General features: G+C 35.5%; 1 protein-coding gene across 1 annotated transcript in view; it reads left to right on the top strand.

Annotated features, from left to right (window-relative positions):
• Positions 1-18,362, top strand: part of CNGB3 (cyclic nucleotide gated channel subunit beta 3) — a 162,675-nt gene that overhangs the window by 45,068 nt on the left and 99,245 nt on the right. The window contains exon 4 of the mRNA XM_055303427.1: positions 17,223-17,377. Within this exon, the coding sequence (XP_055159402.1) occupies positions 17,223-17,377 (155 nt within the window). The remainder of the gene's footprint in view (positions 1-17,222; positions 17,378-18,362) is intronic.

The following is an 18,362-nucleotide window of genomic DNA, read 5'->3' as shown; positions in this document are numbered from 1 at the left end:
ACTATTCTTCAATAATCAAAAAATGGTGAAAACTCTTTTGAAATCATGAAGTGTAATTCAAATATATTTTAATATACCAGAAAGAGATATAGAGTTCCAAATAAAAATTTAAAGTGTTAAATCACTTGAATATAGCTGAGAAAGAGCCACATAGAAATTGCTGGGAGACTCAGTCAAAGAGAATGACTAAATATGAGCCCAGTATTTTTAAAACAAAAATAATAACAATAACATAATAACAATGCATAGTACCACTCTTATTTGTATTAATTAAAACTTATCTATAGTATCGTTTGCTTATTGGCATCACTTCTTAAAAGGAATTCTGACAAAACAGAATGCTTCCAGAGAAAGGCACCCACAATGATGATGGAGTCTCAATATCATGCCACATGAAAACATCCTCAATAACATGGTATCCTAGCAAAATAAGACTCATGATGGGAAGGAAATGATGATTGTCTTCAGATACATTATTCCACTTTATGGAAGATGGATTATATTTGTCTTGTGTAGTTTCAAAAAACAAACTGAAGATCAGTGTATGAAATTTGCCTTATTTTAGTTCATAATAAAAGTTTCCCAGTTAAGAGAATGAAAAGACAAGCCACAAATTGGAAGAAAATATTTCCAAACACAAATCTGATAAAGAATTATTAACCAAAACATACAAAGAATTCCTAAAACTCAACAATGAAAAAGCAAACAACCCCATTTTCCAAAAGAAACCATAAAAAGGATAAATGATCTGAGCAGACACCTCTCTAAAGAAAATATACAGGTGGAAAGTAAGCATATGCTTGACATCATCTGTCATGGAGAACTGCAAATTAAAACAGAGAGATGCCACTACACAACTATTGAATGGCAATACCAATGCATTCAAGGATATAGAGCAATGGGAATTCTCAGTCAGTGCTGGTGGAAATGCAGAATGGTACAGACACTGTAGAACACTATATAGGAGTTTCTTACAAAGCTAAGCATACTCTGACCATACGACCCAACAAGCACACTCCTAAACACTCAAATAAATTGGAAACTTATGTCCGCACAAAACCCTGCACACAGATATTTATGGTGGTTTTATTCATAATTGCCAAAAGTTGGAAGCAACTAAGATGTCTCTCAACAGGTGAATGGATAAATAAACTGTGTATGTCTACAGAATGGAATATTATTCAATGATAAAAGGAAAGATATCAAGCCACAAAAAGGCACAAAGGAAACTTTAATTCATATTCCTAGGTTTAAGAAGCCAGGCTGAAAACACTACACACTGTATAATTCTAACTATATAACATTCTAGAAGGCAAACTATAGGGACCTCAAGAAGACCATAGGTTGCCAAGCATTCAGGGGAGGGAAGAAGGTATGAATAGGTGGAACATGGAATTTTAGGACAATGAAACTATTCTGTATGATATTGTAATGGTGAATTCATATTGTTATACATTTGTCAAAACCTATAGATTTGTATAACACAAAAAGTAAATCCTAAACTAAACTGTGGACTTTAGTTAATAATAATGAATCACTTTTCATTCATCAGTTGTAACAAATATACCACACTAATGCTAATGCACACTATTAGAGGAAGCTGTGGGGTGGAGTGGGTGTAGATATATCAGAGAAGCTCTCTGTACTTTCTGTTCAGTTTGCCTCTAAATCTAAAACTGCTCTAAAAAGTAAAGTCATTTGGAAAAATAATAATAAAGTCTGTACAACTTTTACTTAAATCTTCCCAGTAATGAAAGCTACTCATATATGAAATGGGCTGCTTGCAATGACAACAGTCACTATACTTAAGAAAGTTCAAAGAGAGATCAAATGACCATCCTTCCTGGATGAGGTAGATTTCTTTCTTAGTGCGGAATGTTACACTACATGACCCCTAAAAACCTTATTAGACCACTTTAGTTCATTAGAAATTGTCAGGGTGCAGCTCTCATCAAATTACTTTATTTTGCTTCTCACTACTTCTAAAGCCATCAGGAATGCCTATATTTCCATCTCTCTCTCTCTCTCTCTCTCTCTCTCTCATAATTCTCACAGTAGTGGGAGGGAAGAGTTGTTTGTATGTGTCTGATAGCAAAACCTTGCTCCCCTTCCAAGCATACCACAAAATGCCTTCTTTTCAGCCACAAATATGAATCACTGATATTCTAGTTGAATTGATCTGTTTGGTTAGGATGCCATGCTTTTTCTTAGATAAAAATTACCCTAAAATTGATTTGTAAATAAGACATTTCTTCTTATACTTCATACCCAAGGTTAAGCATCTGGGCCTATGAAGAGCAAGAATTTAAGATGCAAAAAGAATAGTATTTGCTAGCTCTTTTTTCCCAGCAATATGTGAACTTTGGCATATCTTAACAATTGAGGTGTTACCCTTTGAAAATCTACTACATTCCAGACATTTTCTCCAGAAAAATATATATGCACATTTAAAAAATTGCATGCAATTTCAGGGGTTCGTGGGATTTCTGAAAACAATACAAGAACTGTTAGGTAGCCCATGATCCTGGAGTTAACCCCTACAGGAGTATATTCAATACATAACTTGATAGTTCCCATCTCTAACCTTTGCTCACAATATTTTTCCACTAATATGCCCTCCCACCTGCCTTCTGCTGGGCCACCAATTCTACTGTCTGACCTCTTTATAACTAACCAACTTCACATTTAAATACCAACCAAAACATTCCTCTTCTGATCCTCTCTTTAACTCCTGTGAGACCAAATTCGTTCCTATCCCCATGTTCCTTCTCCCTCTCTTAGTCCCATACTTTCCTCCATTATTTAAACCCACATACTTATTGCAATAATCTCAAACCTGTTTGCTTTGTGAAGTCTTATCTGACAATTATTTCCTTATCACTCATTGTGAATATCACCCAATTCTGTAAATGTGTTAACATTCATAGGGTTTTTAAATTTTGGTAATAAATTATTAAGAAGAAGTAATGTGACTTACCTCCTTAGTATACCCAAATACCTATCATAACCGGTACTCCATAAACATGTGATCACTTCTCCTTTGCATTTAATATACTATAATTTAATGTAATATTGTAATGTTACAGTATTAGTAATAATTAGTTACTAGTTGAATAAATGAGTTGATGGTGGATTTTTTTAAATTGATTTAAGTGAAATTCACATAACATAAATTTAACGATTTTAAAGAGAACAATTTAGTAGCATCTAGCACACTCACAATGTTGTTCAACTGCTATCTCTAGAGTCAAAAAATTTCTATCACTTTAAAATCTTTTACCCACTTAATAGTTTCTTGCCATTCACTCCTCCCCTAAGCTTTTAGTATCCATTGATCAGTGTTCAGTCCCTCTAAATCATCTATTCTGGATATTTCATCTAAATGGAACCATATAATATGTGACTTTTTATGACTGGCATCTTCCACTTAGCATAATGTTTTCAAGGTTCACTCATGTTGTGGCATGTATCAGTACTTCTTTCTTTTTTATGGCTGAATAATATTCTATTGTATGTATATACTATATTTGTTTATTCATTCACCTACTGATGGACAGTTTGGCTATTTCCATCTTTGCACTATTATAAATATGATTATTATACATGCTTGTACATGTACTTGTTTAAATACCTGTTTTCCATTATTTGAGGTATACACCTAAGAGTGAAATTGTAAGATCATATAATAATTCTGTGGTTAACTTTTTGAGGACCTGCCAAAGTGTTTTCCACAGACCCTGACCCACCTTATATTCCCAATAATGTACAAGGTATAAGTGTTCCTATTTCTCCACAACCTTGCCAACACCTATTTTCCACTATTTTTATTATATACACCCTACTGGGTATTAAGTGGTACCTCAGGATAATGGCTTTTAAAACATTTGGCTGTTTTGGACACATCTCTGACATCTACAGAGGTGAATTTACTGTGAAGCTGATAAAACTTGTGTTTCAGAAACCTTCACTGAAGACTCTGTGTTGAAATTAGATTTCATAATTTTTATTCTTCTTTAAAAGAGGCCTATAAATTACAAAAGTTTCCAGCCCCCACAAAATTTGAATTTCCCCTACACACAAGTACATAAGACTATCTACTGTTCATGAGAATAACAAATATACCCATCTCCATGTATGGTGGTATATTCTTTTGTTTCCAAGTCACCATACTTAACTTAAAGGCTTTATGACAAGTATCACCTGAGTAACAAATTTAAGAACCTAGTATTCCAGGTAGCATGGCAGGAACCATAATAATCCCAGTCACTTATTAATTGCATGATACCGTGAGTCCTGGTTATTGCTAGAAAGCCAAACATAAATTTGTTTCCAAAAGGATACATACATAATTCTTCTAACAATTACCTCTTCTCAAATATCAAATTAAAAAGAACAGAGCCATAGACTGCAGTATTTTTAAGCTATACTGTCTTTTACTTTGCTTTTGCAGTTTCCTTGTAGTCAATAGGATGATTCTGTCTTATTCACTAACAGAAATCAAGTTGCAAATGCAAATTTATATGACTATTGATGTCTCTGATTTACATAAAAATCTGTGATACACATTCAAAATCTGTACTGACTACAAATAGATCAAATAGTGAGCTCCTTCAACCATGCCCATATGATTTATGAGTAAGTTTTACTGCTATGTGCTGTTATGCCCTTCAGAAACTAGGTTATTTGAATTGAATATTCAGTGTAATACAGTATGTGACAGACTATACAAATTATTTGCACAAGACAGGGTAAGTAATTTTGACCGTAAAATTTGATGATAATGTTCATCAGGAGAGTGGCCTGCCTCTCTGAATAGGCTTGAAAATTTATGTTATAGTACCATATGGTGTTCTTGGTTTTCCACATTTTCCTCTTGAAGATTCAAGTGTTCTTCCATCTTTTATCGTAATTTTATCCTATGCAAAATATTAGCTTTACCTTGCATGTAAGAAAACTAAGTTTAAGTGACTATCATTAAATTTTAACAAATTCACCTTCCAGTTTGTATGCTAGAGTAGGACCCAAATGAACAGATTCTCATGCAGTTGCATACCATGTTCCTTAAAAGTTCTCTACTTTTTAAGAGAAGATGTTCACTGTCAGACTAGTTCAGTTTTTTAAAATCAAAATACTCACCTATTAAAGATCAACAAACATTGAGTTCTAATTATTTCCAGTTCTCTCTTCTATGGATTTGCCATAATTTGCTTGTAACCTTCTATCACCTATTTTCATGCATGACTTCTCAATCAGACAGGTTGGGCCTCAGTTAATCTGAAAAGAGATATAATAAAGTCTATCTCAGTGAGTTTTGTAAGAATCATGTGTGATATTGACATAGCTAGCATTCAAGAAAAGTGAGGACTTTCTGCCCTTCCTTCAAGAAGAGAAAGAGGATACTTTTAAGCCAAGGCAAAAATGCAGCTCCTACCAACATTTTACAGATTTAAACTTGCAAGACTACTATTTGTGGAACAATGTTTCTCATACCTTAATGTACATACAAATGATCCAAACAGCTTGTCAAGATGAAGATTCTGTTTTAAAAGTTCTGGGGCAGGGCCTGATATATTGTTTCTGAGGAGCTTTTAGGAGATGCTGATACTATAGATCGGCAGACCACTCTTGAGTAGCAAGATTATAGAACTCCCATGTTTCTACCTAAGTATGCTGAACTTAACTAAGTAGGTATGATGTTTTTTTTCACATTAGTGATTTTTTTTAATTTAGAATAATCATGGATTAATATACAGGTGTAAGAAATTATATAGAAAGCTCCCACATACCCTATAATCAATGGTAATATCTTACAAGACTATATATATATAGTACAATGTTACAACCAGGCTATTAACAGAGATAATCAGATTTCTCCAGTTTTACTTGTATTCATTTGTGGGTTTGTGGGTTTTTATGTAATGTTATTGTGTGTTTAAATTCTTCCTTCCACTGTCAAGATACAAAACAATTCCATCAAGGATTTCTCCTGGAAAGGATTTGCCCTTTTATAACCGCATGCATCTCAGTATCTATCTCTATCCTATTCTCTCCCTTCCTCCTGACAATCACTAATGTGTTTTCCATCTCTATAATTTTGTCATTTCAAGGACATTATATAAGTAGAATCATAGATAGTATTTAACCTTTAGTTATTCTCTTTTAATCAGTGTAATTTCCTAGAGATCATTCAAGTTGTTGTGTGCATCAGTAATTCATGCTTTTTGTTTGTTTCTGAGTAGTATTCCATTATATGGCTGAACCATAGTTCAGCCATTCAGTCATTGAAGGACATCTGAGTTGTTTCCAGTATTGGGTTATTACAAATAAACCTGCTATGAACATCTGTGGAAAGGTTTTTGTTGAGCACAAGTTTTTAGTTCTCTGGGATAAATGTCCAACATATCATATGATAATTGGATCATATAATTGCATGTTTATTTTTCTAAGAAACTGCCAAATTGTTTTCCAGAGTGATTGTACTATTTTACATCCTAACCCTCAAAGTATGATCCAGTTTCTCCATATCCTTGTCAGCATTTGGTGAGGTCACCATTTTTTATTTTAGCCATTCTGACTTGTGTGTGCAGATAATCTCATTGTGGTTTTAATTAGCATTTCCTAATAGCCAATGACACTATACACCTTTTCATGTGCTTTTTGCCATTTGAATATCCTCTTCCATGAAATGACTGTTCATGTCTTTTCCTCACTTTATTATCAAATTGTTTTTATTTTCTTTAAGATTTTTTATTTTACAGAGAGAGAGGGAGAGAGAACTCACATTCACACACCTGCATGTGAGTTGTGGGGGAGGGCAGAAGGAGAGATTCTTCAAGCAGACTCCCTACAGAGTGTGGAGACCCATGTGGGGATCAATCTTATGACCCTGAGAGCTAAAACCAGAGTGGGATGCTGAACCAACTGAGTCACTGACGTGCCCCAAATTATTTTTATTTTTTGCTGTCAAGTTTTAGTATTATTTATATATTCTAGGTATTAGATCTTCCTTGGAGATATTGTTTGAAAATATTTTCTCCCATGGTATTTCTTATCTTTTCATCCTCCTAATAGGATTTTTTCATAGAGCAAAAGTTTTTTATTTTAATTTGGTGTAGTTTTACAACTTTTCTTTCTGTAGATTATGCTCTTGGTGTCAAATTTAAGAACTCTTTGCCTAGCCCCAGATCCAGAAAAGTTTCTTCTACTTTTTCTAAAAAGTTTTATAATTTTATGTTTTTGCTTTTTTTTTTTTTTTTAAGATTTTGTTTATTTATTCGTGACAGACACAAAGAGAGAGGCAGAAACATAGGCAGAGGGAGAAGCAGGCTCCCTGCAGGGAGCCCGATGCAGGCCTCCATCCCAGAACCCTGGGATCATGACCTGAGCCAAAGGCAGACACTCAACCACTGAGCCACCCAGGTACCCCTATAATTTTATGTTTTATACTTAAGCTTATGATCCATTTTGAGTTAATTTTTGTATAAAGTCTGATATTTAGGTTGAAATTCACTTTTTTGCCTTAGATGTCCAGTTGCTCAAGCATCATTTGTCAAAAGGGCTTATCCTTCCTCCTTTGAAGTGCTCTTGCACTTTTGTCAAAAATCAGTTGGTGTGTTTTTAATGATGGCATGAATGTCCTACAGGTCTGTCCCCAGCAGTAGATAACTGACAGCAATCAAAACCATGGCAGTGTCCCAGTCAGTACAAATTTCTTTATGAAAATATAATTACTAACAGAGAAGGAATTCTATTATAGTCTGCTTAGATCTTAAGGAAAGTTCCAATGTAGAGCCAAGTTACTAGCACTGTTCTCTCACTGAGTTTCCGCAGTTACCAACAACTTGTCATTTCATTTTGCTTTTTACTAACCTACTTCTAATAGACACTCCATCCTTTCATTTAGTAGTTTAAAAGTTAAAATTATTTAAATTTTATCCATATGCCTAGCCACCTTCTTGAACATACTTAGTTTGGCTCTTTAGTGCTTCAGATCAATTTGATGTCTTTTCCTGGCAGTAAGAAGAAGGAAGAGAAGAAGCCATGAATTCGGCACTTGAAGTATCCCTTAAATGCATGCACTGTCTTCTCCTTTATGTCAACATAAAACTGAATATTCATTTGCCATTATTATTTATTATATACTGTTAATTCTCTACCTGGGATGTAAATAGTGTATCTCTCTGCTTTCAGAAAAAAGAATCTGTGCAAATATTTTCAAATCAAGGAACTGTATCCCTGCTAACCATTTATTAACTCACTCACTCTTAAGGAGGAATCTACCCAAGAACTTTGCCCTGTCAGACCCTGAACGTCCTGAATTTCCAGATAGGCAGGGACTGGGAGCCTGGTGCTCTAGGGCTCTAAAAGCTAACCACAATTACATAGAGGCCATCAGAGTGTAGACTTCTATTCTGCAGTCTTGTGCCCATTGTGCAGAATTGTGACCTAACTATGTGCTGGAGATAAGCACTCTGACTTCTCCCTTTCCTAGTCTGATTTCCTTACTATATCTGCTTTCTCTGAGGATCTCCTGTGATTTTGCTTCATCAACTCAGACAGTCTTGGTTTCTCTCTTTCTACAAATTGCCTCTCTTCACATTTAAATTTTGAATTAATCCAAATGGAACTCCTTCCTGCCAAGAGCTTTCCACATACATCTCCAATAGCATCACTTTGAGAGAAACCGATCTCTTCTCTGAATCATGAGATTCTGCTTTTGTCTCCAGGACACAGCCACATATACTGCTGCCAAGGCAATGACAAGTCTGCCTCAGGGTAATTGACATTTGTTTGGGGGAGTTGAAATAGTTCCACATCCCCTTGTCACATCTGCTTCTTGCTATCTACTGTCTCAATCTCAATATTCTCAAAGCAGAAATTGCTAATCTAGTCAGAACCCAAGACATTGATCTGCTATGTTTTAGTAGTGATTGGGATTCCTAAGCCTTAAAGGCAAGAAACCAGACCCTCAGGCAAGAAACCAGTCCCTTACCCTTTCTCTGGGTTTTGTTTTGTTTTTGTTTTTTTTCCTCTTCTGTGCAGTAAATCCATCTGGGTATGGATTACTTCTTAGGGAAGATTTCCACTCAAGATGAGAAGATGGGTAAGTAGACTCACAATCTGACCTATGAAATAGCATACTCCCCTTAGCATGTGGTTCCCAATATTAGATTCAGGGAAAGATTTTAGAATCTACTTTAGCCTCAAGGCCTAAATTGAATTTCGCAATAGAGATTTTGCCAGAGCTCTACATTCTCTACTAACTAAAATTCAAACTCCTTCATCTTCTTCCTCTTTTTAAACCTTTTACCTTTTAAATTATATTCTGTTGCAAAAATTGATCTGTTGCTAAGCCAGGCAGAGCTATACTTGGAAGGTAAAGGCTCCCAGAATAAATCTGAAAGCTGATTTTGTATAGTGTTTGGCAGCATGGAGTTCAAGGAAAATTCATTTTCCCTTAGAAATTTTGTGATGCTGCTTTATTAGCTTCTAGTATCCAGTAGTGCCAATGAGAAATCTGATGCCAATCTAATGCTTCTTTATTTATAGGGATTTTTTTTCACCTCTAGAAGCTCTTAACACTTTTCTCTTTAATTTTAGTGTACTGGAACTTATAATGGTATGATGAGTTTGTGTTTTATTTATCTTGCTTGCATTTGGTGACCTTTTACAATCTGAAGACTTGCATATTTCAGTTGTGGAAAAAGGTTTTTCCATAGTATTTTTCTTTGTTTTTATTGGGGTTTTTTGGGGGAGGGAGTGGTGATCAAACTTTTTATCTCCAAGTTTCTAATTGATTCTCTTTCAAAATAACATATTCCAGTTAACACAAAATATATAACTTCTCTTATCTCTATCTCTAGTTATTGTCTATTTTATTCATTTCCTCAGGTATTAGTTTTTCTGTTTGTTTACAACAGTTTACAATTAGTTTTCTGTTTCCGTCTGTTAGTGCTTCTGATAAAATTGATTCTGCACAATTGTTTGCTAATTCTTGGCTTATGTGATGATCTTTGTACTTGAAATTCCTCATAACTTATGTAGATCAGTAGTGTACAGAAAGAGAGCCCTAGGAGTAGATGTATTTTATCACCAACATTGTTCAGGATTATCAGCATATAGTGACAATAAAGTGACCCAACTTTCAGTCTTTTATAGCTTTTATTAAATTGGCTGCAGCCAAACCTCCCCCTTTTACTGCCTGCACCTAGAGAAAATCATTCCCACCCAACCCCCTCTTATTCTATCTCCTCACCTCACTCCACCATTGCTGTGGATTCCATTCCATATACTATATTCTTTCTCTAGTGATTGTGGGAAAGAGCACATTGCCAAGAAGTAGAACACTGACTTATTATCTGGGCAGAGAGTCCCCCATTTCTTCCTCCTCTTGCTATTCATGTGGGGCACAGCTCTGCTTTTCCAGCCCAAATCCCATCTCACTGACACATCCTGGTAATCAGTTTTTGAATTAAAAAAAAAAAAACAACAAAACAGCAATTTATTCAGAAGAAACTAAGTAAGAATAAAATCTGAGGGTATATGTAAAATGAAAGAGATGACTAGTAACTAAACAATCTTTAAAGTCAGAGTGCCTGGCTGGCTCAGTTGGTAGAGCATGTGACTCTTGATCTCAAGGTTGTGAGTTTGAGTCCCATAATGGGTATACAGATTACTTTAAAAAATGTTTGTTTTAAATGGTCTTCATCATAGATAAAAGATAAGATAACATGATAAGATAAAGATAAGATAACATGCCCTATGGTCCATATAGGACATGTTATCTTTTCTGAAGCAATTTAAGTGCACAATAAATATCCATTAAATAAATGAATGAAACATTAAAAATGCACCTTCAGACTTTCTCAAGACACCAATTTTCAGGAACATTTTGTGAGCACATCATTTGACTCTTTCGGGCTGCTACTATATGGAAAAAATGATGAAAACATAGTTGTTACTAACTTTACTCTCAAAAAATACCTGAAATATTTGGAGATTTTAACATGTTTATTGACATGAAACATATTAGCATTATGATTATTTTGTTTACATATTTTTTTAAGATTTTATTTATTTATTCATGAGAGACACAGAGAAAGGCAGAGAATTTACAGATTAACAGAAGAAAAGATCTAGAGAGTCGACTGCTGGCAAGGGTTCACAAATAAGCTTTGGGGTCAAATATGCATTGTAGTGTATTCTAGACAGATAAAGAACTTAGGTTGGTAAATTGTACATCATAATATCCATATGTACATTTCCATATGTACAAAGGATGTGTACAAACAATACCAGATGCACAAGTGAAATATGATAAACAACTCAAAATCTTCACAGCATTTAGAGGTGAATATGAGAAGGGAGCCAAGTGAGTCTTGGTTGAATTATAACTCTACTAGCCCAAATTTGCTTAAAATGCGTAGGTTTTATGGTGAACCACCAGATACATTGGTAGGAATCAGAATTTATACTAACTTCATGTATTTTCATTCCCAAATTTACTCCTACAAAAATGTCCACTTATTCAAAGCCGGTTTCTTTTCTCCATATGTAACTCTTGAGAACTGTCTGAATTTATCATTAATTATTAAGAAAATACAACAAAAGAAAAAAGACCTACTCCTAAATCTTCACAAATTGGAATATAATATTCTTTGTCCAATCTCTGTTATTCAACAAGATATGAATAGCAGGTTTTAAAAACTTTGATCAATTGGAATTTTTAAAGAATTAAGTCATTGAAAATTGAATTTAATTCTTAATTAAGCAGTAAGAAGAATCTGGTAAAGTTTGCAAAAGCCAAAGTTTATTCAAGACTTAACTAGAGAGAATAAATACCGCTTTTAACTGAACTTAGGAGATAATGAATGGAAATCCAGAAAATCACTTCACGAACAAAGGCATAGTCTGTGCACTTTTACAAAATACTTGTGAAGACAAAAAATTACAAAATTTGCAGTTCATGTGCAGCATGAGACACCATTGACCTCCCTTTCCAAACTCTTAGCTTCCCTGATTTTTGTGACATTTTTCTCTCTCAGATCTACCTCTCTAATTGCTACTTCTCAGTTCCTTATCTTATGCTACTTCTTAAATGTCAGCAAGTTGCAAGGTCTGACCTCCCAATCTTTTCTTGTTCTATGCAGGCTCTTACTACTAATCTGATCCACTATATAATTCCTACCATTGCCTCTGGAATGGTGACCCCTTGTTCCACATTTCCATCCAGCTCAGTTCTCTGCTGAATTCCAGACCCAAATTCTCAACTGCCTGCTGTACAGAATGTGTTTTAAAAGATCTTAATTCTGGCGCGCCTGGGTGGCTCAGTCAGTTAAGTGTCTGCCTTCAGATCAGGTCATAATCCCCTGGGGGGCATGGGATGAAGCCCCACTTTGGGCTCCCTTCTCTCTCTCCCTCTGCTGCTCATTCCCTCTGCTCCTGCCCTCACACTCTCTCTCTCAAATAAATAAATGGATAAAATATTTTTAAAAAATAAAACATCTTGATTCTTCATTCACAAATGCCAAATTAAATATATTTATTGTTATCTTACAACTTATTTCTCCAACTGAGCTGCGTATGTGACATCACAGTCACCCACTTTGCTAACTTTGTAGGGCTGTGCCACAACAAATTACCAAAAACTGAGTGGCTTACAACAACAGAAACTTATCCCCTCATAGTTCTACAGGCTAGAAGCCCAAAATCAAGGTGCCTGCAAGTTTGGTCCCTCAGAAAGCCTGAGAGAGAATCTGTTCCACACCCTTCTCCTAGCTTCTGCTGGTTGCCAGAAATCCTTGATGTTTCTTAACTTGTGGATGCATCACCTTAATCTCTGCCTTGGTTGTCATAAGGTGTTCTCCTGTGTGTCTCCTCCCTGCCTTCACTTGGCCTTCCTGTAAAGATATCAGTCATTAGATTAAGGGCCCATCCAACTCCAGTATGACTTCGTCTTAACTTAGTTACATTTGTAAAGACCTTGTTTTCAAAGATCACAATCTGAGGTTCCAGTTAGAAATGAATTTTGGCAGAATACTATTCAGTGTAGTTCACTGACCAAACTTGAAATTTCCATGTTTATATTAATCCATATATTTTAATGCAACTCTCTCCTCTCCTCAAGTCAGACTTCCTGCACACCACAACTAATTTTCTTTTCTCCATTATTTTCTAAAAATATAGCTAATAATGTCCCTCTTCTGCTTATAATCTTGCTATGTTTTCCCATTGGTCTCAAATGACTTTTCAAACCACATCATAGGTAATTTAGGATTTTATGTTAAAATATTTGAGTCTTTATTATATTCCACAAAGCAGCAACTGATACACTTTTTCTCCAGCTGTGTCTTTTGCCTGGAATATTTTCCCTTTACATTATCAAAGTGCCATTCATCTTTCACTGTGAACTCATCCCTGACTGCAACCATCCATTTTACCCCGCCAAAAGTAGTCATTCCTTTGCGTGATACTAAAGCAACAAGCTTAAACTAGAGAACATGTATCACTGAGTTTACATGAAAACTTTCTGGAAGTCTCAATAAACACAAAGTTTTAAAAGAATCAATGTCAATATTCACATCTTACTTATCTACTCTTTCTCAAAATTGTTATGAGTACACCCGTAGACCACAAGTTTCTCTTTCCTATCTCTCCTTTCACAATGGCTTTTCTCTTGCTTTGCCGAAGATAGGCCTACTTCTAATCCATCCCAATATTACTATGATGCATTTTCCCTAAAGTGCAAAAACTCCTGCAACCCCACAAACAGGAACAATTGTCAATTATGTGATTTTTTTTGTTTTATCTCTGATTGAATTTAAAGAAATGAGGACTACTGGTATAATTCTGGTTTTTTTCATCTTTTTTTTTTAATGAGTGTTCTCTCTACCCTTATCAAAAAATTTTTGATAGGAAATTTTGACAGGAATAAATGTCATTCTAACAATTTTTCATTCTTCCATAGATGCATAAACAAATTTTAAAAGCCTCACTCATCTCAATAAAAGAGTTTTAATAAGACTTTCCTTCTATTTTTCTTTACTAAAATTTGTAAAATCTTTACATATTTATGTAAAATATAGTTTATCAAGGAATTATGAGGAATAATTATTTTAAAAATATAGTTAGTAATGTGAAAAAGAAATAGCAAATATCACTCAAATGCTGCATAGTTACATAAGGCATATCCATTGCTTCTCTCTTCTACTCTTATTTGTTTTTCTTATCTCATGAAAATACAAGTTTCTTCATCTCAATTTGCCTTTTTTCATTCAGTCACAAAATTACTTCAAGAAAAATACATTCATAGCTTCTGCATATATGTAGGTAAGGGAGAAGGTAGTTAAGGATTACTCTATATGAGAAGCGGGGGGGCAAAAAAGATTAAGTAAATTGACAATATTAATGCTCAGCTAATATAAAAAGAAAAATACATAGTACTTGAAATATAGCTATGCATTTGAAATGCAGGCATGCTTTCTAATATAATTTTCAGCATTTTAAACCTGACGTAGGCTTGCACAGTAAAAACTATTGTGATTAAATGGCAATTATATGGCCAATTAGAGCTTATCGATGATTCAGGAAAAGCAAAAAACACTCTCCTTAGGTCTTAAGACTTGAATTGGACGTTTTGACAGTTTGAATACCTGACTTTACAGTTAATGATCCACCAACTCTCAACTTTACTTTTTATAGATTTTTTTAGTGCACTGAGGCACATCACATAAGGTCAAACAAAAGGTTAGAAGTAGTGGGCTTATTTATTCAATAAGCATTTATTAAAGCCTACCTTGTCCTAGACCTTGTAGAGTATAAAGAAAATAAAGTTTCTGACCTTGAGAACTTCAGTCTATGAGGATGTCATCTACATTCATCTCTTCAAACATCCCGTATACACTGATGACCACCAAGGTTTTGTTGCCAAAACTGGATTTCCAGCTGTCTCCTGGGTAGCATAATCAAGGTCCTATCACACAAGGTCCTACTAGCACCTTGAATTGAATATATAACACACAAAAAAAATCATTTTTCCATATACCAACAATGTACAAACACCTCCTTTCTAAATTCCTATTTATATCAATATCATATTCATAAACCTAGACTCTTGTAATAGAAACTTAGAAGTTGGGATCCCTGGGTGGCGCAGCGGTTTGGCGCCTGCCTTTGGCCCAGGGCGCGATCCTGGAGACCCAGGATCGAATCCCACGTCGGGCTCCCGGTGCATGGAGCCTGCTTCTCCCTCTGCCTGTGTCTCTGCCTCTCTCTCTCTCATTCTGTGTGACTATCATAAATAAATAAAAATTTAAAAAAATTAAAAAAAATAAAATAAAATAAAATAAAAAGAAACTTAGAAGTTATTCTTTTTTTTAAGATTTTTATTTATTTACTTGACAGAGAGCACAAGTAAGGGGAGTAGGGAAGCGTCAGGTAGAGGAAGAAGGAGAAGCAGGCTCTTCACTGAGCAGAGAGCCTGACATAGGGTTCAATCCCAGGATCCTGGGATAATGACCTGAGCCAGAGGCAGTTGCTTAACCAACTGAGCCACCCAGATGCCCCTTTGAAGTTATTCTTGATTCCTTATTTGGATTTATCCAAAAGATCCAGAAAGTTCAAATCCTTTTATTTCTCTCTAAATTATTTCTTGAGTCTCTCTCTTTTTCACTCATCAGTTCTAACTAACTATTCACCTCTTTCCTTGCCTCTATGCATTTACACTGCTTTTCTTTAACTCTCCAGTTTTGAAGATTTAATGTCCCCCTACTTCTGTATTGTCTAAGATATATCAGATTTTTGTCCACTGCATCTCATCATTCTGGAGAAGGCTTGTAAAGCTCTTTGTGTGATGCACTTGAAGAATCTCAATGTTGAAACAGGACTTTTGACATTTAAGAGTCATAAATTATACTATAGTAAGAAACGAAGAGAAACACTTTGATGGTCTGGGAATCTGTAAACAATTATAGATGTGATATGTTTCTATACCAGGAGAGAATGCAGATTAGTGGAGAGGAGCTCATACTAGAGTTCTCTTTAAATATGACCCACAGATTACCCAGTTCTAATGTGAACTCCATGGGTTTAGAAATGAGATGGAAAGGGCAGAAATGGATGTGAGGAGGTAAGAATGGATATGTGGGCCTGTGTAGACAACAGTGTCAGACTTCAGAAGGAAGGTAGAGAGTGAGTTAGAAGTTTGAGGAAAACCTATGAGGAAACTCAGATCCTTATGAAGTGTGCCAGTTTATATCTTAAACTATGTACTCATCTGTGTTTTCTTAGGAGGGAAGTGCATTAAAGCATACTACATACACTCATTTTCTCTTGCCACATGAGAAATTATTACAAACTTATTGACTTAATGCCTATTTAATAGCTCACATTTCCATAGATCAAAAGTCTGGGTGACACTAGGTACTCTGTTTAACGTCTCACACAGGTGAAATCAAGGTGTCAGCCAGACCTGGCTAGGCTGTCACCTGAAGACACCAGAGAAGAAGCTACTTCCAAGCTCATTCAAATTATTGGCGTAATTCAATTCCTTGTGGTTGTAGGACTAAGGTCCTTGTTTTCTTGTTATCAGATAACCAGAGATCAATCACTCTCAGCTCCTCTAGGCTTTGTGCAATTCTCTTCAGGGGACCCCTTTCTTCTCCAAAGCCAGAAATGGAGAATTTCTCCCAAGCGAGATCTCCCTTAGGTTTCAAACCTCTAATTTCTGCTCCATCACCAGCTGGAGAAACTCTCTGTTTTTAAACTCTGCTTTTTTTTATATCAGGGCCATTTGTATAACCCTCTTACCTTCAAGTTAACTGAGACATATGACACAAACTAATAATAAGAGTAAAAGCCACCCTATTTATTATCTCTAGAATTATGCAAGACATGTACATCAAGGGGCCATCTTAGAATTCTGCCTACCATGCCAAGTAAAGTTTCTTTTTTTTCTTCTAATTATACAATTAAATGGCAGAATCAGGATCTAATATGGTCAAGAATGAACATTTGCTATTTGTGGATTCTAAAATTTCATTGACAAATCTGTATTCCATTAGCACTATTTCCTTCAAATATAGTTTTTAAATGGTTCTATTCAGTTGCAGAAAGGAGCAGTTAATAGTGTAGAATCTATAAGGAGGATGAAAAAACTCAGTCTCTTCCCTGTGTATACCTCTTCATGGATCCATCTCTATCACCATTTTTTTTTCCTCATTTAGCCCAAAAAGCAAACCACTTGGCGTCCCTGTTATAAATGAGTATGCTGATGCTCAGCTACATAACCTGGTGAGAAGGATGCGTCAAAGAACAATGCTCTACAAGAAAAAGTTGGCAGAAGGAGATCTATCGTCACCTGAAGCTAGCCCCCAAACTGGTAAGCACTGTTACCTCAAAGTACTGGAACAAAAGAAGTTATGGGGGGACATGTATTTTTCAAATGTCTTAGTTTGGGTTCCCCCAAGAGCAGACCCTGAGACAATGATTTAGGTGCCAAAAGTTTATATTGAGGGTGATCCAAGAAGGTGAGAGCAGACAGGGAGATGGAGCCAAGGATTAAGACAATAAAGATGTGTTAATAAGAGGGCTTCTTCTGTGAGCCCTCACACTTGATCCACCTGAAAAACTGTGTGGATCAGACTTAAGAATTCTCCCGAGAAACCTCCACACTGTTTCTCACAGTGGTTGCATCAATTAGCATTCCTACCAATAGTGCATGAGGATTTTCTTTTCTCCACATCCTCACCAACACTTGCTATTTCTTGTCTTTTTGATACTAACCATTTTGACTGGTGTGAGGTGATACCTCATTGTGGCTTAGATTTGCATTTCCCTGATGCTAAGTGATGTGGAGCATCTTTTCATGTGCTTGTTGACCATCTGTGTGTCTTCTTTGGGAAAATTGTCTGTTCAGGTCTTCTACCCATTTTTTAATTGGATTTTTTTGTTGTTGTTGTTGGTGTTAAGTTGTGTAAGTTCTTTATATATTTTGGAAGAAGAGGCTAGGGTGTCAATCACCAACTCCATTTTCCATTAGTTAAGGGATATTGTTGGGCCATATTGCTAACTCTCCAGCACTTTAAGCAAGCCAGCTCAGAAACAGTCCTGAGGGGAAAAGATACAGGGAGCTCTCTGCACAGGATCTTTAGCTCCACAGTATATGAGCAAGGCAACAGCAGTATATGCTATAGCAAATTTTATTGTAAATATTAATTAAGAATACCCCCATATACAAAGCACTCATTATAAAATACAAGAATACTACCCAAATACACAGCATAGCAAAGAACATCAGCAAACTAATCACAGATCGGGGCAGGGGGCGGGGACAGGGAGGGGGGCAGTTGTCAGCCTCCCTAATA

This window comes from Nyctereutes procyonoides, unplaced genomic scaffold (genome assembly GCF_905146905.1).
Source record: "Nyctereutes procyonoides isolate TBG_1078 unplaced genomic scaffold, NYPRO_anot_genome, whole genome shotgun sequence".
In the NCBI taxonomy this organism is placed as follows: Eukaryota; Metazoa; Chordata; class Mammalia; order Carnivora; family Canidae; genus Nyctereutes; species Nyctereutes procyonoides.
The sequence above is the reverse complement of the archived record's forward strand: the minus strand, read 5'-3'. Positions and strand labels throughout refer to the sequence as shown.